Source organism: Lactuca saligna, chromosome 1 (genome assembly GCF_052625555.1).
Source record: "Lactuca saligna cultivar CGN05327 chromosome 1, ASM5262555v1, whole genome shotgun sequence".
Lineage (NCBI taxonomy): Eukaryota > Viridiplantae > Streptophyta > Magnoliopsida > Asterales > Asteraceae > Lactuca > Lactuca saligna.
In genome coordinates, this window is record NC_136417.1 from 19,128,019 (window position 1) to 19,153,566 (window position 25,548).

Genomic DNA, 25,548 nt, shown 5'->3' on the forward strand with positions numbered 1-25,548 from the left:
TAAGAAGAGTATATTAATGTATTATATTGTATGAAAATTTCTAATACTTAACAAATAATTTAGTAATTTTATAAATAATTAAAGATGTATATTAAAAATAAATAATAAGTTGTTATTCGGTTTTTCTGGACTACTCGATTTTTATTTTATAAACTAAATCAATCCGAAATTCAAAATAATAATTCGGTTTAGTTTAAAATCAATTCAAAATTCCATATATCCAAACTAAATAATCAAATCTAAATTGTGTCGTTGGACAATTCGATTATATACAAATAATGAATAGCCATAGTTTGCATATATTTGACTTTTTATATAAGTGAACACCTATTTAATATGCAATTTTCTTTTATGAGAAATTAAATATCATTCGATTTTTTTCCCTATAATCTTCTTACATATTTAAAACGGTAACAATTATCATATTTAATAAAATAAGGTAGGATATTAATTTCTCGTTCTTTTATATATAGCAAAGCCATAAATCGGTTCCGTAAAATAGTTGGTATTAGACCGGTCATCGTATCAACCCCATTTGAGCACCCAAAAAACTCTTTCGGGTTTTGCCCATTTGAGAATCCTCTTCCCCCTTTTAACCCCCGTCACTCCAAAACCCTTCTTCCGCCCTTTCGAGCTCTGTCTAACTTTATCCCAATTCTAGCAATTACATCTGGAATAAATCGAATTAGGGTTTGAATGTTGATGATTTCGCAATGATTAACATCAATTCGCGAGAGTTGAACTATCTAGTGTACCGTTATCTACATGAATCAGGTCTGTTCTTACTCCACTTATTATTTTTATGTTGGTTTTTTTTTTTCAGTTGTTGCTGAATTGAGAAAATGTGTTTCTCCTTTTCGGCTTGTTTTGCTTGGATTTTCAAAAATCGGGGGTCAATAGACTATTCTAGGCTTTAGGTCACGGAAAGCTAACTAATTTTATGATATCAGTGTTGGTGATTTTAGTGACATCTAGCATTTTAGAGAATCGGGATTTACAGGAGTACCATGGGGTTTAGGTTATGCTCAAAACACTCGTATGATCCACGACATATGGTGGGTTGGGATTGAGCAGAGCGATTTGAAACCTAACGGATTTATAGGACTACAACTACTGGGACTGATGATATAAATACATAATTTTATAATTAGTTTCACTCTCTTGCGATCTCAAAGTTTGTGATTGACTTCTATTTTTGTGCGTGAACTGGAAGTTGTATTCCATTGGATTATTTCGTGAAACCCATGCATGTAAGGGTCGAAATACTACTTACAGAGAGTGTATAACACCATCCAATTTGCCATTGAATTTTTTTAATTATCACCACACCCCCACACTTTTTATAACGTGGTTGCTTCAAAATCTTGATAATGCATGAGCTAACAAGGTTAGATTCACAATTAAAGTTTGAATTCTAGTAGAGTATTTCTGTTAAGATGAAGCCTACAAAGGGTTTCACACATACTGCCTTCACATTAACCTCCTATGTTCTTTCAGGTTTCACACATACTGCCTTCACATTAGGTTATGAGGCTGGGCTTAATAAAAGCACAATAGATGGAAATTTAGTTCCACCTGGTGCTCTTGTTACATTTGTGCAGAAAGGAATTCAGTATCTTGAGCTAGAAGCTAACCTCACATGTGTAAGCACAAAGTTACAATCTTTATTCCTTTTACTGTGTGTAACACTTTTGTTTATTTGACTTGGGTTGTCTGTATATTTGACTTGGGTTGTCTCCAGAATGATTCTGACATTGATGAAGATTTCTCTTTCATACAACCGATCGATCTCATCACAAAGGATGTTTATGAACTACAAAAAATGATAAAGGAGAAGAAAGAAAGTCTTCAGAAAACTAAAAACAGAGAAAAAAACAAAGAACATGATCAGGAACATGCAAGAGAAAAGGAGAAAGAACATGTGAAGGAAAGAGAGAAAGAGCATGAACAGGAAAATGCTAGAGAAAGAGAAAGGGAACGAGGTCATGCTAGAGAAAAAGAAAAGGAACAAGAAAGACAACATAGAGAAAGAGAAAAGAGAATTGAGCAAGAACAACATAGAGAAAAAGAGAAGGAAAAACAACAAAGGGAAAAAGAACGTGAGTTGGAGAAAGAGAAGATAGAGAGAGAAAGAGAAAGAGAAAGAGATAATAAGGGTAAACACAAAGAGAAAGAGAAGAAAAACGAGGATCTTGAGGATAAGATACGAGTCCAACCTGAAGAAAATGTGATTGCAGAAGGTAATATACATTCTTTGTGTTATAGAAATATGATTTACCATGTTTATAACTTATAAATCTAGCTATATATATTATTATTATATATTCTTTTTCTTCATTAATGTGAAATAGGAGCAGAACCAATGGAGATTGACACAAGCTCAACAGCTTTGCCTTCTGTTATCCCTAACTCTGATGTGACAATTTTAGAAGGTCATACTTCTGAGGTCTGTGTAAATTCTTAATTTCTTAAATCTTGCTTTAAACTTTTCTTAAAGAACATCGATTCTTTTATAATTTTAGTTTTCTTGTCATATAAACAGTAATTCATCTGACCATTTAGACTTTTTCAATAGAAATGGATTTGAATTAATTAACTAGCAATTTTCATGGCTTCATATTAAATTAATTTAACCATTTTCCTCAGGTTTTTGTTTGTGCATGGAGTCCAGCTGGCTCTCTTTTGGCATCTGGGTGCGTATATCTTAACTACAACAAGAAGAAGATGATATATATATATATATATATATATATATATATATATATATATATATAATTCTAGATTCTGACTTGAATTTCTTATATATTTAGGTCTGGAGATTCCACAGCTCGAATTTGGACAATTGGTGATGGACCTTGTAGCTCAAATTTACAAAAAGGCCCCTTGGATGTTGCTGTTTTGAAACACTACAGAGGTAGAACAAATGATAAGAGCAAAGATGTAACCACACTTGACTGGAATGTGAGTCTTTTATTTATTTATTTATTTAACTTTTTACTTTTTACTGTTTACATCTCAAACTGATAAATGGAATTTGTAATGTAGGGTGATGGAACTCTACTTGCAACAGGTTCCTATGATGGGCAAGCCAGAATCTGGAGTAAAGATGGTAAATTTAATTAAATTACTTTTTTCCTTTTTCAATGTGTTTTTTTTTTTTAAATAAAATTAAGTTAGGTTTATTTATTTATTTATTTATTTAGGGGAGCTGATGAGTACATTAACAAAACATAAGGGGCCAATATTCTCTTTAAAATGGAACAAGAAAGGAGACTATCTTTTAAGTGGAAGTGTAGACAAAACTGCAATTGTATGGGACATTAAGACTGGAGAATGGAAACAACAGTTTGAGTTTCATGCAGGTATTTTGTTTCTTTCTATTTATTTTTTAATTTTTGTTTCTTCATATATTTAATTTTTAACTTTTTTAAAAAAAAAAAAAAATGCAGCTCCTACTCTTGATGTTGATTGGCGCAACAATGTCTCATTTGCAACTTGCTCAACCGACAACATGATTTATGTCTGTAAAGTTGGAGATAATCGACCTGTAAAAACATTTGTGGGCCATCAGGTTTAACAAAAAAAAAAAAAATTATTATCTATAAATTTTTTATTGAATTATATTATTAATTAATAATATATGAATGTTACTTACAAACCAGGGTGAAGTGAATGCCATCAAATGGGATCCTACTGGTACACTTCTGGCTTCATGCTCAGATGATTCTACTGCAAAGGTAATTATTTATTTATTGTGATTCTGATTATTTTTTTTGTATGTATTAATTACTTAAAATCAATTATGAAATTAGATATGGAGCGTAAAGCAGGACACCTGTTTGCATGATTTAAAGGAACATACAAAGGTATTACATATTACATGACATATGATTATTTTTGTTTTTAATTATAAAATAAATAAATATACAGGAAATATACACCATAAGATGGAGCCCAACAGGCCCAGGAACAAATAACCCTAACCAGCCGCTAGTGCTAGCAAGGTAAATAATTAAATATTATAAAGCTTCACTTATTTTTATTTTTTTATTTTTTTTTGATGATGTTGATTTCGTTATATAAAAAAACAGTGCATCGTTTGATTCAACAATAAAGCTATGGGACGTGGAAACAGGGAGCCTCCTCCACAGCTTAGTTGCACATGGGTACACACACAATTATTTCATTTTTAATTATGTTGTGTTTTGGAATATATATTTAATTATATGTTGAAATGAATGGATGAAGGGATCCGGTGTATTCGGTTGCATTCAGTCCAAATGGGGAGTATTTGGCGAGTGGGTCGTTGGATAAATGCATGCACATATGGTCTGTGAAGGAAGCGAAGGTGGTGAAAACATATGTTGGGAGTGGTGGGATATTTGAGGTTTGCTGGAACAAAGAAGGGGATAAGATTGGTGCATGTTTTTCAAATAATGTAGTTTGCATTTTGGACTTTCGTATGTAATCTTTAGTCTTTAATCTTTTTTATTTTATTTTTAAATTTGTATTGTTTGAGGAGGTTGGTTGCTTGCTTGTATATGAAAGACTAAGTTTAGGTATTTGGGAAATTGGAATTAGTGACCTTTAATCATGGTTTAGTATGCTTTGCGGATGCATCTTTGTTGATTTTCTACCTAAGAAATAAGTTGGTTGTTTTATAGAAAAATATTGCTTTTTTTGTGATATGAATACGATCAATTTTGGTTTGTGGCAAGCTCAAGTTGGGGTTGTCGGGATTTCTGGATTCAATTGAGACAATGTATTAAAGGGAAAAGAATTGATCACTATTTGAGAACAAATTTAATTCATTTGTGTCTTTTCGAAGAGTCAACACCAAATGAACTTTGGGAATTGGGATAACCTTTAAAAAGTGTACTAAGAAATACGTATCTCGAATAGTTTCTATCTTATGGAACCGTTTCATACTCTATTTATGAATAATGATACAAAAAAAAAAAGATCGCCTAATTGTGCTTATAAAATCATTTCATGTTGGAAAAGACCCTAAAATATGCTCATGTTACTATAAACTCTCATGTGGAGAAGAGACCCGATGGTAGGGTTTTAATGTGCAATAATGGGAAGAAAGTAACTCTAATAAGAATCCCACATGCTACAGGTGTGGAATATCTCTAGATAGGAATGTTATTTAGGTCGGAACCGGACCGAACCGATCCGAGCCCGAATAACCTGAAAACTGAATAAAAGTAATTGCATTAACTGAATCCGAACCGATTAACCAATACGGGTTTGGTTCGGTTCGTGTATTAATTAGTTCGATTCAGTTATTACCCAAATAATTCGAATAACATGTACAAGATGATTAAAGACTTAATATAACCTAAAAAACCGAATAAACCATATTAGAATTGTATAACCCGAATAACCCAAATAATAGGATAACAATGTATTTTTATACATCAACATAAAACATTCAAAGAATAACATAACACAATAACACATTGAAAGAAAACATTTTCATAGTAGATTAACATAATGATAATTAATTTCTTACTTGAATTTCTTGAGTTGGAGCCTAATTTTCCATGACTAGACAGAGTAGGAATTCGTGAATCCTTAGAAACAATAGGTAGGGTCAATTTTTGAAAGTTTGAAACAAGAGGAAAGATTGACAGAGTGATTTCGAGTTTGAAAATAGATGAGAAGATTGATCGATTTTGAAATGAAGAGAACAAATGTAGGGTTTTTATTTCTATTATGAACGACGATGACAGAAGTGTGAATCGTGATTTTGATTTCCGTCGATCAGAGAAAGGGGAGTATGAATGCTTATTCGGGTCGGGTATTTAGAACCGAATAAACTCTTATTTGGATAACCCGAACCGAATATGTATAATATAGATACCCAAAACCCAAATCAAATTTGCATATTTAGGCCTTATTCGGTTCGGTTCGATTCGGGTTTTCGGGACAAATTCTCATCTCTATCTCTATACATGTTAAGAAAAAAAATCCCCAATGGAGCAACCTGGGCAAAAAGCTTTGCTTTTGCGAACAATTTATTTTTCCCCTAACTGACCTTGATGATTTCTTTTAAAAACATGCATCATCATAATATTCATTCATACAATCAAAAAAATATACTTTTTCTTTGTTAGCGGTTACATGGATTTATACATGAGTATATGTTTGGCATAAATGCAAAAGGTATGATGAAAATCAATGTCGCATGATGATAAATTTTTGATGTTATTTAACGTTTTAAGTGGATTTTTTTTTTTAATTACAATAGTTAAATTAAAATTAAAATAAAATAAACAACCTAAATGAATTTAAAAGTTTCAAGTAAATTATAGATGATTACTTTGGGTCAAACCGGTCATTAGTAATCTGAGGGACCAAATTTTCCAGGTTGAAAAACTCAAGTTGACTTGGACAGTTGGACTTAACTAGGTTCTAGGACCAAAACGCTAAGATACTTGATGTCTTGAATTAAACTAATGGTATAAAATCTAGACAAATAGTTCGTATGAGTTATGGGACAATAATAAGAATTTTGCCTGATTTCGATAGAAGATCTCCTAAAGCCGTGCAGAGTTTTATTTCATTGAAATTGTATAAAGAAAAACATCAATGGAGCACTAATTTTATAGTGTCATGCTAAAACTATAACAATCCTAGACCAAAACAAACTCCTAAAACTTAGGAAAATATATCAAAACTTTCCTAATAATAAAATAAAGGGAAAAAAATGAGATTTTAGGATGGGATGGAGATGATATAAGCCTCTAAGTCCATCTCCAACTCATCTTTTTTTTCCCCCAAAAAAATAAAATAAAAAATGTAGTAAATAGTGTTTTATCTCCAACCTTACTTCATTTTTTATCTCATTTTTACCCCTAAAAAATATATTCATAGTATATTCCATTATTCCAAATTTCAAACACACTCATCTACTAATTTAGTTTTAACAAATATATAATCTATATTTTTTTCATTACATTGATACTAAATACAAAAAATTATATTTAGAGTAAATTACTGAAATCGTCCCTGTGGTTTGGTCAAAATTGCACGTTTGGTCCCTAACTTTTTTTTTGCACTCGGATCGTCCCTGGGGTTTGATTTTGTTGCATTTTTCGTCCCTTACATACATAAAGTTAGAGACCAAACATGAAACTTTTACCAAACCATAGGGACGAAAAACGCAACAAAAGCAAACCACAGGGACGATCCGAGTGTAAAAAAAAAGTTAGGGACCAAACATGCAATTTTAACCAAACCACAGGGACGATTTCAGTAATTTACTCTTATATTTATAATAAACTTATAAATAAATATTATACATTCATTTATAAAAATATTACACGTACACACTTTTAAATAAATATTAAATAAATAAATAATAGTATTGTGACTTGGTCGTTTTTATTAGATTATTATTGTAATATATAGTTTAACTACATGTTTAATAGCATATGTTATTGTGTTTGTAATATATATATATATATATATATATATATATATATATATATATATATATATATATATATATATATATATATTAGTTAAAAGTGTTTGTAAAATACGTTATCGTTTTTTAAAATGTTAATATATATTTAAATTTTTATATGAATTTGATAAACAAAAAACTAACTTTATATTTATAATTAATTAATATAATTTAATATATAACAGAATATTATAAGTATTAAATATTATATTTAAATTATAATTAATAGGTAAGAATGAACTAAAAATATATAAATATACAACAGATGGATTAAAACCGATAACGTAAAGTTCATCCATATTTTAGTGTAAATGAATAGTATAACATCATATTTAGTGTAATACTATTCATATCCCCCAAAATGGGAGAATAAATGGAGAGGGTTGGAAAATAATGGGAGAAGAAATGGAGAAAAATTAAAAATAAGAGTGGGTTGGAGATGCTCTAAGTGAAATGAATTCATGTTTAGAGTTCCTTGTAACACTAAAACATCAATCCATAAGCATTAACCCATAAATATTTTTAGCAGATATCACAAATATTCGTAATAATTTCACTAATCTTAAAACATATCTAACATGGATTCATGGAATCAAATCTCCACACCTTAATTGCTAAAGTTTTTAGGAGATGGAACTTTAGAACTTAGATTATCTCCAACCCACTTTTATTTATTTTTTCTTTAAAAATGAAAAGAAAAAAAAAAGATGAATATTGTTTCATCTCCAACACTACTTTATTTGTTATCCCATTTTTACTCTCAAAAGTTATATTCATTATATATTTCTTTCTTTCAACTTACATATATTATCAAGCACACCATTTCTTCTAATTTCATTTTAACAAATATATAATCTATATTTTTTATTATAATAATATTAAATAAATAAGATTATATTTATAACACTTAATTATAAGCTTTTGTAAAATATATTATCGTGTTTTAAAATTTCAATATGTATTTTAATTTTTATTTGAATTTTATAAACAAAAAACAAACTTTATATTTATAATTGATTGATATAATTTAATATATAACAAAATATTATAAGTATTAAACATTACATTTAAATTATTTTAAAAATTAGTAAATAAAAATAGACTAGAAATGTATAAATATATATTTAAAAAAAATCGATGACTCAATGTTCATCCTTATTTTGGAATAAATAAATTGTATAACACCATATTTTGTGTTATAATATTCATTTCTTCAAAATATGGAAACAAATATGGTGAGGATAGAAAAAAAAAATAATAAGAAAAAAATAGAAGAAATTATGGAAAATAGAAATAAATTGGAGATGCTTTTAACCTGGAAAAACACTTTGTGAACCCAAACATGGCCATAGTCGTCGCCGTGAGGGCTATCCTTTCCGCCAACAATAGCAAAACTACTATGGCATTACTCCTTCATCTTCTATCGCAGCTTTGCTGCATCTTTCCTTCTAATTCTCGATCATACCACAAGACACATACAACTTCAATTTTTATTTCTTTCCGTTTTTTTTGTTGACTCCAAGGATTCACACATACGGGCAAAAAAATGGAGTCTGTGTTTTAATCTATGTAGTTATCGCGGTCAAAATTTCAATATCGGTCACATACCGCTATTTGAGATTGTTGTGGTATAGTGGTGATATAGTGGTTTTTTAATATTACTTATAATTTATAATTTTATATTATATTTATATACATTTATATATTTGAGTATTAATACTATAATTCTATATACAATTAATATCATCAAACCTAAAAAGTCATATAAAAACATAGCATAATATTCTGTTATAGTAGTATGGAATTTAGGTAGTGTCAAAGTGTCAAATAGAGTTTAATTTCATTGCATGAGTTCAATATCGTATTAGTAGGTATTGGTTGATTTAAGGAGTTAAGTCGCAAGTCCTAGCGTCATAGGTGTGGGTCGATTTACAAAAGCATTAATGGAGTCCAACCATAGCACCTTAAGTCTTCGTGAGTACAGAAAGAGATGAGAAAGAGAGTTATCGATAGACGTAGTTGATTTAATTGTTTTTAATTATGTTAGTTGTTCGGGTTTTTAAATGAAATTATAGTGAGATCATTAAACTAGTTTTTCATTAACAAAGTAACCAAATTGCCCAAAGTGTGAACGGAAATGGAATAGCGCTGTTATAGCGGTTATTGAAATAGCGGTGAATTGCGCCACTAATAGCAGTACCGGGAAATGAAAATGTTATTTTGAAAATAGCGGTTATTGACCTCTGCAAAACGCTATAGCATCACTATAGCATGCAATTGATAGCTTAGGTTTTAATTTTTAAATGTTGACCTTCCTTTGACCAATTAATTAAAATTTCCTTTTCTTTAGTCTTTTATAAAATAATAAATCTTTATTTCGTTTTCTTTTCACATATTTGATTAAATCCAAAGTCTCTACTATAATAAATGAAGATAATTTTGTCGTCAATCTCTAAGGAGTTTTGATACTTGTGATTTTGTGATATTTTTTAAATAAGTAATATCCACATATCAATTTGTGGGTTTTTTCAAATTTTAAAATTAAAAAGGCTAATAATCTTATATATATATATATATATATATATATATATATATATATATATATATATATATATATATATATATATATATATATATATATATATATATATATATAAAGTACTAAATGTAATAAATATTAGAGTAAATTACACGAATGATCCCTATGGTTTGGGGTAATTTGCATGCTTGGTCTCTAACTTATTTTTTTAACTCGAAAGGTCCCTATGGTTTGTTTTTGTTACGCGTTTGATCCCTACTGTTTATTTTTGTTACGTGTTTGGTCCCTGTATTATCTAAAATGACTATTATTTAAAAAGGAAAAAATGATGGGGTAGATGAGGTAAGTTGAGAGGGTGGGATTAGGGGTGTGTTTATTTAAATAAAGTAAAAAAATCAAGGGCATAATAGTCTTTTTAGGTAAGATAGGGACCAAGCGCGTAACAAAAACAAACAGTAAGGACCTTCCGAGTTAAAAAAATAAGTTAGGGACCAAACGCGCAAATTATCCTAAACCATAGGGACCATTCGTGTAATTTACTCTAAATATTATAATAAATTGCAATTAATATGTTTCTTCATTCCTTATTTCAAAATTGTATTTTAAAAAATACTTATTATTTATATTTTAATATTTTATTTTTTTTAATCAACTTGTTTAATACACGGGTTTTACACCTAGTTAGTAGTAGATATAAAACCTAAGTTTTTCGGTCTCTTGAAAGCTCCAAAGTATATTATGTCTCATCTTTCAATGTAGCAATGTACTCTTATATATTTGCAAAAATCATTAAAATGAAAACTAATGGGTTTTTTTCCATTTATAATAATGTACTTTCAACAAAAGATATTTCTTAAACTCTCATTGTAAAGTGCAACCTTAACACCTTCATTTAAAAAGATAATACATATCTTTATAACTTACAAAATTAACATATAATTATTTAAACGTAGGTATAGTATTTACATTAACTATATCAGCATATCAATGAAATTTGGTATAGTATTTACAATAACTATATCAGCATATCAATGAAATTTGGTTGTTATTTCTTTCATTTACAATAACAAAGCATTCTTAAAAACTTTTGAAATAAATTTTTTTTAAAAATAAGAAAGCAAATTGAAGAAATTTGTCATTTTCAAAACAGGTTGCTATATTAACATATCAATAATATAACAAAATATTTGGTGTTTTAATAGTCACCAACACCAAAAATATAGTATAGCAAATAACATGAGGTAGAGCAATTTTATAACAATTTGGTGTAAAGAAGTAGGGCTAATGTCACAAAAACCCTCAAGTTTTCAGGGTTTTATCGATTTTGCCCAAAGTTGAATTTTATGTCTATTTTTACCCTAATATTTTCCAATAGATGTTCGGTTTTACCCTTTTACCAGTGATAACAGGTTTTCTAGGTTACCATTATATTAACTTCGCAAAAAATCCATTAACTGTACAATTTTTTTACATTTTTACCCTTAAGTTTATAAATTGTTTTATACTTTTACCCTATGTATTTTTTTTTCATATTATACGTATTCATGCAGAAAAATCATATTTATATATGAAAAAATTTTAATTAAATATTGTATTTACATTTTTTTAATGTTATTTTTTCTTATGTGTGTGTGTGTGTGTGTGTATATATATATATATATATATATAACCATTTAAAATGTAAAAAAAAAATATATATATATATATATATATATATATATATGTTTTTAGAACTACAAATACATATTTTTATTTTTTAACAATATACATATCAATAAAAAAAACTTGTTCAATCATAAACATGTTTATATAAGTATATACATATATTTTTAGGTGTGTAAATATGTATTTTATTAATGTTTTTTTAAAAGTATAAATATATTTTTTAGAAGTGTAGATACATATTAATATTATAAAAATGTAAAAATATGTATTTATACTTTTAAAAATTGTATCTGTAAAATACATATTTATAATTCTAAAAATACACACACAAACATATATATATATATATATATATATATATATATATATATATATATATAACATTAAAAATATATATAAATACAATATTTACTTAAACATTTTTTCGTATATAAATATGATTTATATGATTTTTCTGCATGAATACATATATTATGAAAAAAAATACTTAAGGTAAAAGTGAAAAAAATATATATTAACTTAAGCATAAAAACATTAAAAAAAAGAAAAAAAAAAAAAAAAGATAAACTTAAAGGTTTTTTTTACAAATTTAATATAATGATAATCTGAAAAACGTGTTATCATCGGTAAAAGGGTAAATCACGCATTTTTTGGAAAATATTAGGGTAAAAACAGACATAAAATTCAACTTTGAGTAAAACCAACAAAACCCTGAAAAATTGAGGGTTTTTATAACATTAAACCAAAGTAGTAAAATTTTTATGGGATTGACAAAATTCCAAGTACACTAAAAATAGAAAGTTAAAGTAATTGAATATACAAAATGTGCACAAATCTGATGGAAGGTTTTTGTAATATGAATGTAAACTTCTGTTTTATAACATGTTACTATTAATAGCAACCCAACCTTTCCAAAAACACCATTACTACATCTCTTTTCATTTAAACAACCAATCAACATTTCTTTCTTTATCCAAAATCCAGTATCTAGAAGAACAATTACAGTCATAGCCAAAGCTTCCATTAGGAACATCAATCAAGACCCTCAAAGCATCAATCTAGTCAAACCACTCAAAGTTATGGGTCAAAGCTGCAGCGTCCATCAAAACTTCTATATCAAATCTAAATCTTCATCAAAACTATCGTTCTTTGATGCTATTAAAGAAGGAAGATGGAATCACCAAAGGAGACAACAATTCACCCACGCATTTGAACTGCAATAAGAAAAACAACACAGCTTCATCAGATTTTAGAGCGATTGAAACAAGAATTATGTAATTTGACTATGAAAATGTTGCACAAACCTTATGTTGCTTGTATTTTTCTCTAATAGCTACCAAATTTCCACATCTTCTACTTGATTGTAATTCATGTAATATTGTAACACATTCTTTCAGAGCAGAGGGTGTATATCCAGAGAGTTGTTCCAAAGTTAAATTCTGTAGAACAAATATAACACATAAGAACAAAGAATCACAACTATTTTATCAAAAATGTAATAGTTTGAGAATATATAATTCTTACCCATGGGTGTGAATTCGGTTTGAGCATGAATCTTGAAAGAAATGTAACTGATGCAGCCACCATGGAAGGCAAAAACTTGAGGCAACCATAGTCTAGTAAGCTTAATTCTGCTAGATAATAGCTCAAGAACTCTAATTGCAAATTGGGCGTCTGTAAAATGCAAAAGAGAATACATAAATTAGCAATTACATAATGAACGACGAATTAGGATAATGGAAATAAGAAAGAAATAGAGTTTTACATCGTAATCTTCTTGAGCAATCCTAGTGAATCGCCTAAGAAATGTTTTGACTGTGGGGTTTCCCATTTCGAATTTTAGGGTTTTTAGCACATCGGCTTCCATCTTCACGACTTCTTGCTTCGTGTACGTGTTATCTGTGATGTAACAGAAATCGTCTGTGTGTGGAGGGCTGATTTCTTCGTATTTTCTGTGTGTTGAATGAAAAATTAGATATACGAATCAAATCATGGAGTAAAAATGAATAGGTTTAACACCCAAATATTTAAAACTTACGATGCAATGAGCATTGAAGAAACGCCAAGAAGTTGAAGTCTTTGTCTGTTGAGAACATTTACTGATAGATATCTATCGATGTAGGAGATGGTGAGATACAAAGTGTCTGGAAGAAGCTTGTATTCTTCTGCAACTTCTACTAACCAATCTACCAATACACCTCGCATATTCACAGTAACATCTTTTTGTACTTTCTCAATGTAATCAACAAGTGGTCTTCTTCTTGCTTCCATCTGGATTCAAAATAGAAACTAAACTTTAATATGGATTCTCAAATTATTTTCAGCCCTAATCTATATTTACATTTCTTGGTACTTTTATGTCCGGAATTAACATGAGAAGGACTAAAATTAAGCCCTAGATTCAAAGTAACACTTGAAATTAGCAATGGAAGTGGGAATGGGAACTGAAAATGTAAGGGGAAATTTGTATACCTCCATGTTATGAAGATACTCGTAGATATCTGAGACGTAAGCTTCGCACATCTGAGGGTCAATCAATGGGTCGTCCGTCTTCTCGGCAGCAAGTTCATGTTTTTTCGCTGCTGCTATCACTGCTTTCACAGCTTTCTTCACCTTCTTCGATCCACATTTTGTCTTCTGAACAAGATCAGATCCCACCTTCGGATTCTCCAATGAAGCCGCATTACTCGAAATCTCACCCAACACGACCCTCTTTTTGTTCGCCGGTTGAAACTGAGATCCAATCGCCTCCATGGCCCTCTTCTTCGCCTGGCGAGTAACTCTAACACCATAGTTGTTCTCCTGGTCTGCCATTGTTTAATAATCTTTTGACCCACGAAACCAGGAGAGAGATTCGGAGATTGATGGTGGTGAAATGTGATGAGAGAGTGTAAGTAATATAATGAAGGAAGGTGCCGCCATTTTCAATCTGATTCAAAAAAATTTGAGGTTTTTGCGAATGGAGGGGCGAAGGGTGTTTTAGTGAAAATTTTGAGATGAAAATTTTGAAGGGACGAATGGGGAGTTGACACGTCAGATGCGGGATCAGCGATTAGAAATTGGTGAAATGCGCATGGCGGCTATTTTCATGGGTTTTAAGACTAAAAAATTGAAACATGATTTCGATTTTCGATTGTGATTTGAAACGCTAAATCACGCGCCTTTCGCCAATGTATTTAAAAGGAAATAACCTTCACAAAATTTATGCTTTTGATTATTGATGTTTTGCAAGTTTTACAGTTTGGTCCCCAAGAACCGGATCATTGTGTGATTTTTTATTTTTTATTTTTTTTCAGATTTCTATATTTTTTTAGATGAAACTTGATAAATTGTCATTTCGTTTTCATAAAATTTGAAGTTTTGTCTTTAATTTTAAAAAACTTTATGGATGGTTTTTATGGTTTCAAAACTTTTAATGTTTAGTCCTTATAGCTCACTTTGTCAGTATTTGTATGTTAAGTAAATGCATTTTCATCATTTCACTACCTATAACCATGATTGTCAAAATCGTAATTCTGATCATAGGATCGTACGATCCTACGATTCTAGGTATGAAAAACGATCCGGATCATAAAAGGATTATATCTGGGGTAGGATCGTCAGATCGTAGGTATGATCGTAGAATTGAGATCTGATCCGATCCGATCCTACCTTTCTTTATTTATTTAACTTTTTTTTTTTTGCAAATGAATTTTTTTACCACTTTATCTTTTACCATTTACCAATTTACCATTTATCATTTTGTATTGTACCTTATGGCTAATATTTTGAAGTTTTTATAATTTTTAAACGAAAAATTGAATGTTTGAAATATTTTTCATGATTAAAAATTATAAATTAAAATTATATTATATTTCAAATATATTATTATATATAAAATATATAATTCATATTGGAACAAAGCTTTTTCTGTTTCTCATATGCATATGACACGAGAAACCATGGAGTTAATATGTACAAAACTGACTATACTCCTAACAAATCTAAACTTGATCGCGATCAATCAGACATGTGTTTTCTTCGAATTCTAAAGGCACCATTATGTCATTCCGAAAAAAGAGGACAAGTGATCAGTAGCGAATCTAGAGCCGAAAACCACATGGTTCCTTATGTAAATGAAACCGAAAAAAATGAAAGTGTAATAAATACTAGTGGTTGCAAATCGAGCCATATGACTTAAAATATTTAAACATAACTTCAATAGTTATAATAATGTTCTTATAATTGAACTTACAAGGTCTTATATTTTGAAATATATTCATAATTATATCATTATCGATACATCTAAAACATTTGTTTTCAATATACGACACTAAACTATCATTCAAAATTGATCACTTGTTTTGTTGTGTATAGGGCATGAGGGCAGAGGAGGTGGCGCCTTCTTGTGGTGCGACGGTGGCTAGTGGACAGCGGGAATGATCAACCAGGCGAGAAACCACATCAAGCATTCAATGTTAAGAGATGTCGATCACGATCAAGGTTCAAGCATCTCTTAAGAGGTTTTTTCGATTTTTTTATTTAATTTTAAATGGGTTAAGCTATTGGGTAATGAATAACTATTAAGTGGATTGATTCATTGGGCTACACTAAGTGGACTAGATTATATAAAATATGAGTTGCATACATTTGTAAACATTATAAGGTAGGTCTTTTATAAATTATATGGTAGTTCTTTTTTTTTTTTAATATAATCCTTCTATTATTATTAAGAAAAATAGATTGGTCCTAGGACCCACCTTCAATCAACATAGCTACGCCTCTGCAAGTGATGTTTTGGTATTTTAACCATTTCTCGATGCATGATTTATGGAAAACGTCTCCACATGAGAGGTGGTTTATCTTTGCGCGTATGGTTTGAATTCAATCAAACAATGGAACATTCTTGTTTGTTGAGGGGAGAAAATAGGAGGGATTTGTACCAGAGTGTTGGTGTCTGGCTTCTTAACTCCTCTGTGTAACTCATTAATGGTATTCCACAGCATTCGAGTGACTCTATGAAGCTTTGACCGAGAATCTCATCCCACCATGAGAAACGAATCCCGACGAGATTAAGGATGGAACGAAGGATCCCCTTCATGAATGATATCGACATGGCGGTTTTCATTAAAATTACACATAAGATTCCGGCATCGAAAGGTTTTAAGTATGGTGAGATACCCATATTGATGTTTGAACCTGTAAATATCATACAAAATTTATCAAACATTAACCGATTTTGACAAAAGAAATCATATTTGTTGCATAAAGATGTAAAAGTATTCATGTATACGATCAAATACTCATTCAAGTATTCCATATTCTTTTATCTGTTGGGAGGGATGGACAATTATCGTTTTAATCCTATTAATTTTAGTCAAAGTCCAATACGCCAAATAAAATTCGCCATGTTCTATCCTAGATGGAAAATGGAAAACAAGGGCTTAAAAATATAATTTAGTTCATTCTAACTCTCCATTTCAACAAAAGTCAAAATGAAAAGTCCTTTTTCATCTTAGTTTTTTTACGTATTGAATGTTGCTCCAGAACTTATACTTAGAGAGTTAGAGATTATCTACCACATGTTGATACATGGAATTACAAGTCAAAAGCCATGTTTTGAAAACCGAACCGGACCGGCCGGTTCGACCGGTTCAACCAGGAACCGGTCCCGGATCCGGTTCTTAAAGGCCAAAAAACCGATATACATTTGAACCAGTGAAAACCAGTAAAAACCGGTCCTGTTGAACCGGTCAAAACCGGAAATTTTATAATTTTTTTTTTCATTTTTTGTATTTTTTATATAATTAAATATAATTATGACATTATCCGGTTTTCCCGGTTTTTGAGACCGGTCCAACCGGTTGGACCATCTGAACCATCGAACCAGTAAGACAATCGGTTCAGTCTCCGATTCGGTTTTCAAAACATTGGTCAAAAGTCACAATCATACGTTTTATCTTGCATTGATTTCGGAAAATAAACAGCTAAATACGGATGCACATGAACATAAACAGTTAAGCAAACACACACGCATACACATTGAGAAGCAGAATCTGATGTGAAAAAAAACAACACGCACATTAAAAAAACGCAAGAAGAAACAAAGGATAAACAAACAATTTAAAAGTATGTTTTCTATAAACTTACTGAAAGGATTGAACTCTGTGATTGAATAGACGATTTTCCACTGTGATGATGTAAAACCTTGGAAACACGATGCTGTAAACTCAATATTTCAAGAGACAGTGATAACAAATGAATTAGAATTGAATTATACATAATACGAAATTTATTAAAACGATTTTTGGAAATGATATCAAAGTTTGATACATTCCTTGCAAAAATTACGTGACTGAAGCAATGTTTGAAATGTCTATCCAAATTAATGTTATTTTTAAAGGGATTGACCGAATTTTGGTCATGATAATTAGGAAAATTTATTTGAATTTAATACATTTCTTGCAAAAATTACGTGGGATTTAAAGGAGGTATTCACTTTCTTTAAATTGAGCCAAATTCATTTATAATATCTTTACAGATTTAATTTAAAAGCCAAAAAAATTAGAATTTACCAATTGGAATTAAAGGTAATTGGAAAAATAAAAAAATGAGATGATAACATGTCTTTTATTAGGGTAGAGATACATCAAATCATAGCATTTTTTTGAAATTTGTGTAACAAGGTGAAGCAAAGTGCATTAGATGTTAAGCTTGTGGATTAATTGTTGGTGAAAAATGTTCCCCTGTTCGTGCTACGATTTTAACCGGTATGCACTCAGGTTACCCTTGTGATGGATTAGGGCTAAATAGGTTGTTTGGTATAAGTTTTGCAATTTGGGGTTCTTTAATCATAATATTGTACATGTAATTTATTATAGACCATCATCGATATCACGTTTATTTATTTATTTCGTTTTTAAATTCGAAGGTTCAAGTCATTTTCAAGACATAAATAATATTTAAAATAAAAATAATAGTCAATTAAAATTAGTTTTAATAAATGACAATAAACATAACGGGCCATTCATTTCATTGGGTTTTTAAAATATTAAAATTGTTGCTTTTACTTATTAGAAGAGACAATGGAGTGAATCCTCTTTATTTGCATTTGTGTGGTGCACTCTCGATTTTTGAGAGGGGTCATCACATTCTTAGCAATAAAAATTTTAAGATTATTTAATATAATAAATAGCTTCAGACAAATAAAACAACAAACCTCACAATTATAATATAATAATATAAAATATAAATTGTCTTTTAGAATAAGAATTAAACAAACACACACATATATATATATATATATATATATATATATATATATATATATATATATATATATATATATATAAAGTAAATCATTTTATTTGAGCGCACGCCAATCTATTCAAGACCTACGTGGGAAGTCAACCGTGAAACAATAATGATATTTTTGGTGTGTCGAGTTCACATTCTGCGAGTAATTTCACCACTCAACCATTAAACCCCCATCACGGGGCTAAAAAGATATATAATCATAACTGCGATAGTAGATTCAACATTATAGGACGTGGTTGGCACATTGCAACCAAATGTATAGTCTTTGCCAAAGCTATTCCAATTCCTCCATTCATGTCAACCTTGGTATCACTTGTTCTTCCCCATTCAAAGCATTGGATAAGAGACCCCAATGCCAATCCAACCATTCGCATTGCCATGTTTTCTCCCGGACAACTTCTCCTTCCAAATCCAAATGGCAATAACTTGAAACCATCTCCATAGACTTCTACCCCTTCAAACCTCTCTGGCCTAAATGTTTCAGGATCTCCCCAAATGTTTGGGTCATTTTGTATTCCCCATGCATTCACTAATAACATTGTTCCACGAGGGACATGATAGCCGCTAACCATGCAATCCTTTGATGACTCATGAGGAAGCAGGGGTCCGGCTGGGTACATCCGCAAAGTCTCCTTTATTATACATGCAAGATAAGGTAAGTTAACCATGTCTGATTCCTCAACACAACGACCTTGTCCGACATGACTGTCGATCTCATTATGTGCCTTCTTTAGAACACTTGGATTGTTCACTAAAAGAGACATTGCCCACTCCAATGTGCATATGGATGTATGAGTACCTCCTGCTAGTATCGTCTATGAAAAAAAATTAAGTCAATGGATGAGTATTAAGAACTATTATTGGAGTAATCGTAAAAAGTTCACTGTTAATTGATAAAGAGTAGTTTGGCTCGAACAAAACAAAAATGGAACTAATAATTAATGTTGACGCTAAATTCATATATATTCTTAAAAAGTTTTCAAGATAGATCTTAATTAACTTCAATTGATGCATAAAAACTATCACCGAGTTTTTTATGCTAACCAATATAAATTTAAGGGAAATCTTTAGAAAAGTCTTAAAATTTTAGTCCAATTTATGAAAAAGTTCCAAACTAAATTTTGTTTATAGAAAAACACAAAATACCGGCTAAAACTTCAAAAAAAAACATTTTGGCCGGTTTCGTAGATTTAGGCGGTATTCTGTCATTTTTCGTTAGTTTGCTCAAAATATTAGGGTTTTTTTTTTTTTTTTTTATTTTTTAAATTACCCGATAACCAAAATATTAGGACTTTTCTGAAAATTACTATGAAATTAATGGATATTATTATTAACAAATCATTTATAAACATAACAAATATTTTTTTATTATAAACAAAGAAAATACATTTGTTTCTAATTTTCTAGGAATATAATGATTGACTAGGTCTATTGTTTGTTGACCACTTCAAACTCCTTACGTTCCTTCTATGTATCGTTGTGGGTGTCATAGTGAGATGTACTATGTACGTTTCTTCAATTAAATACAAGAGTTAATAATATTTATTAATACACAATCAATAAGTGTCTACTTTCTATTAGGTGTGGCGCTATAGGATCACATGTTATTAGAAAATATTATTACATAATGATTCTTGAACTTATAGATATTTCATTATGTTCTTTAACCTAATTACCACCTAACTTCCATATATTATTCGGTAACAACCATCAAATTACACACATAGTGAGAAATAAACTTTGAATGACAAATTAAATAGATAGTCACCATACACTTGTTTCCATATAAACTATCATTCATGATTCACTTTTTCATATTTGATAGATATGTGTTAGCCTATGATTGTTATCGTGTTAAGTATGGATGTTAGGTGGTAGTTAGATTAAACAACATAAGAGAAACACCAACATTAGATGAACACTCATTGAGTACATCTCACCATCATACCCACAACGATGGATAAGAGGAACGTAGAAAGTTTGATGTGGTCAATAAGCAATAGAGGAGTATTTAGACCATCAATTTATTCCTAGAAATTAGCAAGTATATTTCGTTTTTTATAATCAAAATATTTGTTATGTTTATAAATGATTTGTTAATAATGATATCCATTAACTTCATGGTAGTTTTCAGAAAAATCCCAATATTTTGGGTATCATGTAGTTTCCGGAAAAGTTCCAAAATTTTAAGCAAACTAATGAAAAAGACAGAATACCGGTTAAATCAGCGTAACCGGCCGAAAAATGTTTTTCGAAGTTTTAATCTGTATTTTGTGCTTTTCTGTAAACAAAATTTAGTTTCAGACTTTATCATAAAGTGGACCAAAATTTTAGGATTTTTCTGGATATTTCTCTTTATTATATTAAAATTTATTAGAAATATTAATAATATATATCTTTTTATTTTGAAAAATTAATTATGTATTCTTAAATAAACATAAAAATAGATAAAAGAATATTTTACATAAAACCAAGTCACCAACGTAATGCAATATACTAGATCACATATACGAAAGATGCATGGTTGAAAATAAAGTTGAACACTTAACATAATATAACACTATTTTTTATTCCAAGATCAGTTACCGCAAAAATCATAGTGGATATAAAATTTTAACAACCAATACCGACTACCGTACCAAGTATATTTGATATCAACTTGTTTAACTATCAATAAGTTTGGTTGGTATAACTTAATAATTGTATTTTGATTTATAATTTTTTATTATAAGATTTAAAACATCAAATAATTTTGATGTTTAGTAAATAAGTTCGCTGGCTATTTTTATTTAATTTACTTGGTGTAATATTGAAGGAGTAACTTAAATTTAACATGACTATAACTATGGGGCTAATGGGACAAATGACTTATAATATGCCCTTAAAATTCTAAGCACTAAATACATACACTTCACAATTGAAATATAAAAATTTATTTTATATATATATATATATATATATATATATATATATATATATATATATATATATATATATATATATATATATATATATATATATATATGGAAGGGTTATTTAGAAAATAAAAAACCCTAAAAATCATAAAAATATATAAAAAAATACTTAGAGATCACAAAACTTTTTTTAAGTTTTTTTATAAAAATCACAGCTTTCTATACAAATTCACTGAAAATTTTTTTGAATTCTTTCTTTATAAAAAAATTGATTTTTTTTTTTCAGCAAGTTTTAAGAAAAAGTTGCGATTTTTTAGAAAAAAAATTCATTTTTTTTTGTGATCTCTAAGTAGTTTTTTTTGTGTATTTTTATGATTTTTAAGGTTTTTTGTTTTCCATAGAACGTAAACCTATATATATATATATATATATATATATATATATATATATATATATATATATATATCCCTATTCTAATAAATAAATAGTTTTAATCTTTTTTGTCAAGTGTCCATTTAATACAACTCCTTATTAATATTATGTCATGTGCCATGTAAATATATTAGACAATTCATTTCAAAATTCAAATTTATATTTTCTAATTATATGTTAAATTTAAAGTTATAATAACTTTAAAATTTTGATATATCTCTTAATTAATAATTTTTTAAAATGATTTATTTTAAATAATTGATTATTAATTATAAATTTCTATTATGAAACAGTTATAAGCTTTTATATATATATATATATATATATATATATATATATATATATATATATATATATATAGTCGGTTTAATATTATTTTAACATTAAAAAATTGTATTATTATGGTACACGTTGATTACATAATTAGTAGTACGATAATACTAATCAAACAAACATATTGATTACTATTTTTTTTCCCCGGCTATTAAAATATTCATATGACATATGTAAAGTTAAGAAGTGGCTTAATAATATATTAGATTTGCGGTTTATTTATTTATTTTATTATTTTCTTTTTGACAAAACCTCACACGTGGTTAATGTTGTTTTTGAGATATAATGTCTAAGTTTTTAAAAATCTCATAATGATCCCTACTGTTTCATAACTTATAACAAACGGTCAATTAGGTTTCAAAACTTCTCACAAATAGTCTTCCCCCACATAAATTGAAGATGATAGAACAATTATTGAAGTTTATAAAATTTAATATATTATGGATGACTTAAACTTAAATAGCACATCCAGTTTAAAACAAACAATAATATATATTAAAGAGAACAATTATATGGGTCGATTAATTAATACGAATGAAATGAATAAAGATGGATAAAATTACGAAGAAACCTAATCCAAATTAAAGTTATTTAAGAAGCCGGGTTTACAAAGACAGATTCTAAAACTCACTTAATCTTAGGTTTTTTCGCTTTTTGATAAGATAAGTTTGATTGGCCCCTCAAATTATCATTTAAAGTTATGTTGGAAGTAAGGTGATTGTTTGATGACATAATATATATATATATATATATATATATATATATATATATATATATATATATATATATATATATATATATATATATATATATATATATATATATATATATATATATATCGAGTTAAGATGAAATATAATAGTAGTATAATACCAACATGTAAGTAAATCGATTCTCATTAATTACCAGCATGATGCTACGAATCATTTCATCGGTGTAGAACTCTGGTTCCGTTTGTTGCAAAGATAGCAACACTTGAATCATATTCCTCTTGCCACTATTCTTCATGCTACATCTTATCTCCTCAACAAGCTCCTTCATGAACAAGTCTCGCTTTGCTTGCAAAGCTATCAATTGCTTTTCCAGTTTGCTTACTCCTAACCACCTCAATATGGGCAAGTAATCTCCTATATGTGAAACACTCATCGCACAAAAAACCTCCTCCACTATCTTCTGAAACCGATGTGCCTTCTCCTTCTCCTCATCCGTCAATATGTCATCTTTCCCATAGTAATACCTCTTACCAGAAACCATCCTCATGACAGCGTTGAGCGTCAGGTCAATCAACATAGCGTTGACTTGCACTTCAACCGCCTCCCCAGACCAAGAACGATAGAGTTTTCGTATCATGAGGCGTACTTCATCAGCACGTATGGGTTCAAACTCACGAAGCCGATGAGATGAAAGGATTTCTAGGGTGGTGACACGGCGGAGGTTCCGCCAGTGGTCACCATAGGGTGCATACACGAGGCTGTCGTAGTTGTAGCCAAGGTACTTCCCTGCGAGAAGCTGCCGAGGGCGGTTGGCGAATATGATATCGTTCTTGGTCAGACATTCTTCGGCGGCGGAGGGAGAGGACACGACGAGCACCCGACGTGAGCCAATTTGCAGGAGTTGGACTGGGCCGTATTTTGCAGAGATTTTAGCGAGGGATTTGTGAAGCGGTCGTTTTAAAAGGTAGAGGTGGCCGATTATGGGTAGGGGAGGAAGCCATGGCCTTGGTGGGAGGTTTTGAAATTTGCGGAGGAAGTAATCAGTGATGGCATAAATGGCTAAGAATGTTAATGGGATATAAAAGTAAAACGCTTCCATTTCTCCCGTGTACATTGAACTATCACACACCTCTTCCTTTTATATCTTAAAAAACTAGTGAGATTTTTGGCCGTTATATTTATCTCAAACTCAAAATACAAAACTATATCATAGTAACTCTAAGACATGAGCATGTGCTAGGGATCTTTCTCTTATTTTATTTTACGTGGGTTCTTACCAGTCTTTTCATCACTTTTCTTTCCCTTATCTAAAACTTAAGAAATGAGTGGAAGCTCCCCTCATTATTTTTTTTTATATATTTTTGTAAATATATTTCATACATATATTATACTCATTTTGCAGAGAATTAAAAACTATGAATTTTGATATATTTTTTATATTTTTTAGTAAGTATATAACTTTATAAATATTAAAAAGGTTTAAAAAAAGAGTAAATTACTGAAATCATCCCTATGGTTTGATAAATTTGCACGTTTGATCTTAACTTTTATTTTTGCACTCGGATCATCCCTATGGTTTGATTTTGTTGCGTTTTTCGTCCCCTAAATATATAAAGTTATGGACCAAACGTGCAATTTTAACCAAACCATAAGGACACAAAAAAACGCTACAAAATCAATCCATATGGACGATTCGATTCCAAAATAAACTTAGGGACCAAACGTGCAATTTTGACCAAACCATATGGATGATTTTAGTAATTTACTCAAAAAAAAATCGTCCAATAGAATGAGGAGAGAGAGTGCGGCACCCCCTCCCCCAACCCCTTTCCGGCGGGAAGCTCTCCTCAGCCACGGTGTGGTGTTCCAAAGTGAGGGAAGGTCTCCCGCTCCCCTTTCCTGCTCCATTTCGTCCGACCTAATTAGGTGTGAAATCCGTTTACTACACATACAACAAGAAATAAGTCCTTTAGGGACGACGACTTTAGCGACGACGCCAGCCTTTAGCAGTGGCACCCAATTATTTCGTTGCTAAAGAACTATCTCATCTCTAATTTCGTTGTCGCTAAAGGGGGTAAACCTGTGATCCATTTGTGCCACATGCCTTTTAATCGCCACCGTAGGTTGTTACAGTGATCCATTGGTCAGGGTATCGTCTGGTGTCAAGTAATAGCGGTG

The 25,548-nt window shown here is 29.8% G+C and overlaps 4 protein-coding genes across 4 annotated transcripts; 1 reads left to right on the forward strand and 3 right to left on the reverse strand.

Moving 5' to 3' along the window:
- Positions 1-508: 508 nt before the first annotated feature.
- Positions 509-4,594, forward strand: HOS15 (WD-40 repeat family protein). Its single transcript, XM_078976824.1, has 14 exons — positions 509-774; positions 1,498-1,643; positions 1,742-2,240; positions 2,352-2,446; positions 2,647-2,693; positions 2,811-2,961; positions 3,046-3,109; positions 3,204-3,362; positions 3,450-3,571; positions 3,663-3,737; positions 3,813-3,866; positions 3,931-4,004; positions 4,092-4,166; positions 4,249-4,594. The coding sequence occupies exons 1-14, from the start codon at positions 714-716 to the stop codon at positions 4,466-4,468; spliced, it is 1,842 nt and encodes a 613-aa protein (XP_078832950.1). The 5' UTR covers positions 509-713; the 3' UTR covers positions 4,469-4,594.
- Positions 4,595-12,589: 7,995 nt separating this feature from the next.
- Positions 12,590-14,603, reverse strand: LOC145026214 (G2/mitotic-specific cyclin C13-1-like). The gene is made up of 6 exons (XM_078976825.1): positions 14,154-14,603; positions 13,720-13,952; positions 13,447-13,633; positions 13,206-13,355; positions 12,986-13,120; positions 12,590-12,895 (listed from the first exon to the last, which is right to left on the reverse strand). Exons 1-6 carry the CDS (start codon positions 14,493-14,495, stop codon positions 12,821-12,823), a joined length of 1,122 nt encoding a protein of 373 aa, XP_078832951.1. The 5' UTR covers positions 14,496-14,603; the 3' UTR covers positions 12,590-12,820.
- Positions 14,604-16,409: 1,806 nt separating this feature from the next.
- LOC145003159 (putative E3 ubiquitin-protein ligase XERICO) lies at positions 16,410-16,845 on the reverse strand. The gene is made up of 2 exons (XM_078962295.1): positions 16,604-16,845; positions 16,410-16,530 (listed from the first exon to the last, which is right to left on the reverse strand). Exons 1-2 carry the CDS (start codon positions 16,843-16,845, stop codon positions 16,410-16,412), a joined length of 363 nt encoding a protein of 120 aa, XP_078818421.1.
- Positions 16,846-19,019: 2,174 nt separating this feature from the next.
- On the reverse strand, positions 19,020-24,547 carry LOC145026230 (cytochrome P450 81Q32-like). The gene is made up of 2 exons (XM_078976826.1): positions 23,564-24,547; positions 19,020-19,792 (listed from the first exon to the last, which is right to left on the reverse strand). The coding sequence occupies exons 1-2, from the start codon at positions 24,482-24,484 to the stop codon at positions 19,175-19,177; spliced, it is 1,539 nt and encodes a 512-aa protein (XP_078832952.1). The 5' UTR covers positions 24,485-24,547; the 3' UTR covers positions 19,020-19,174.
- Between the last annotated feature and the right edge of the window lie 1,001 nt (positions 24,548-25,548).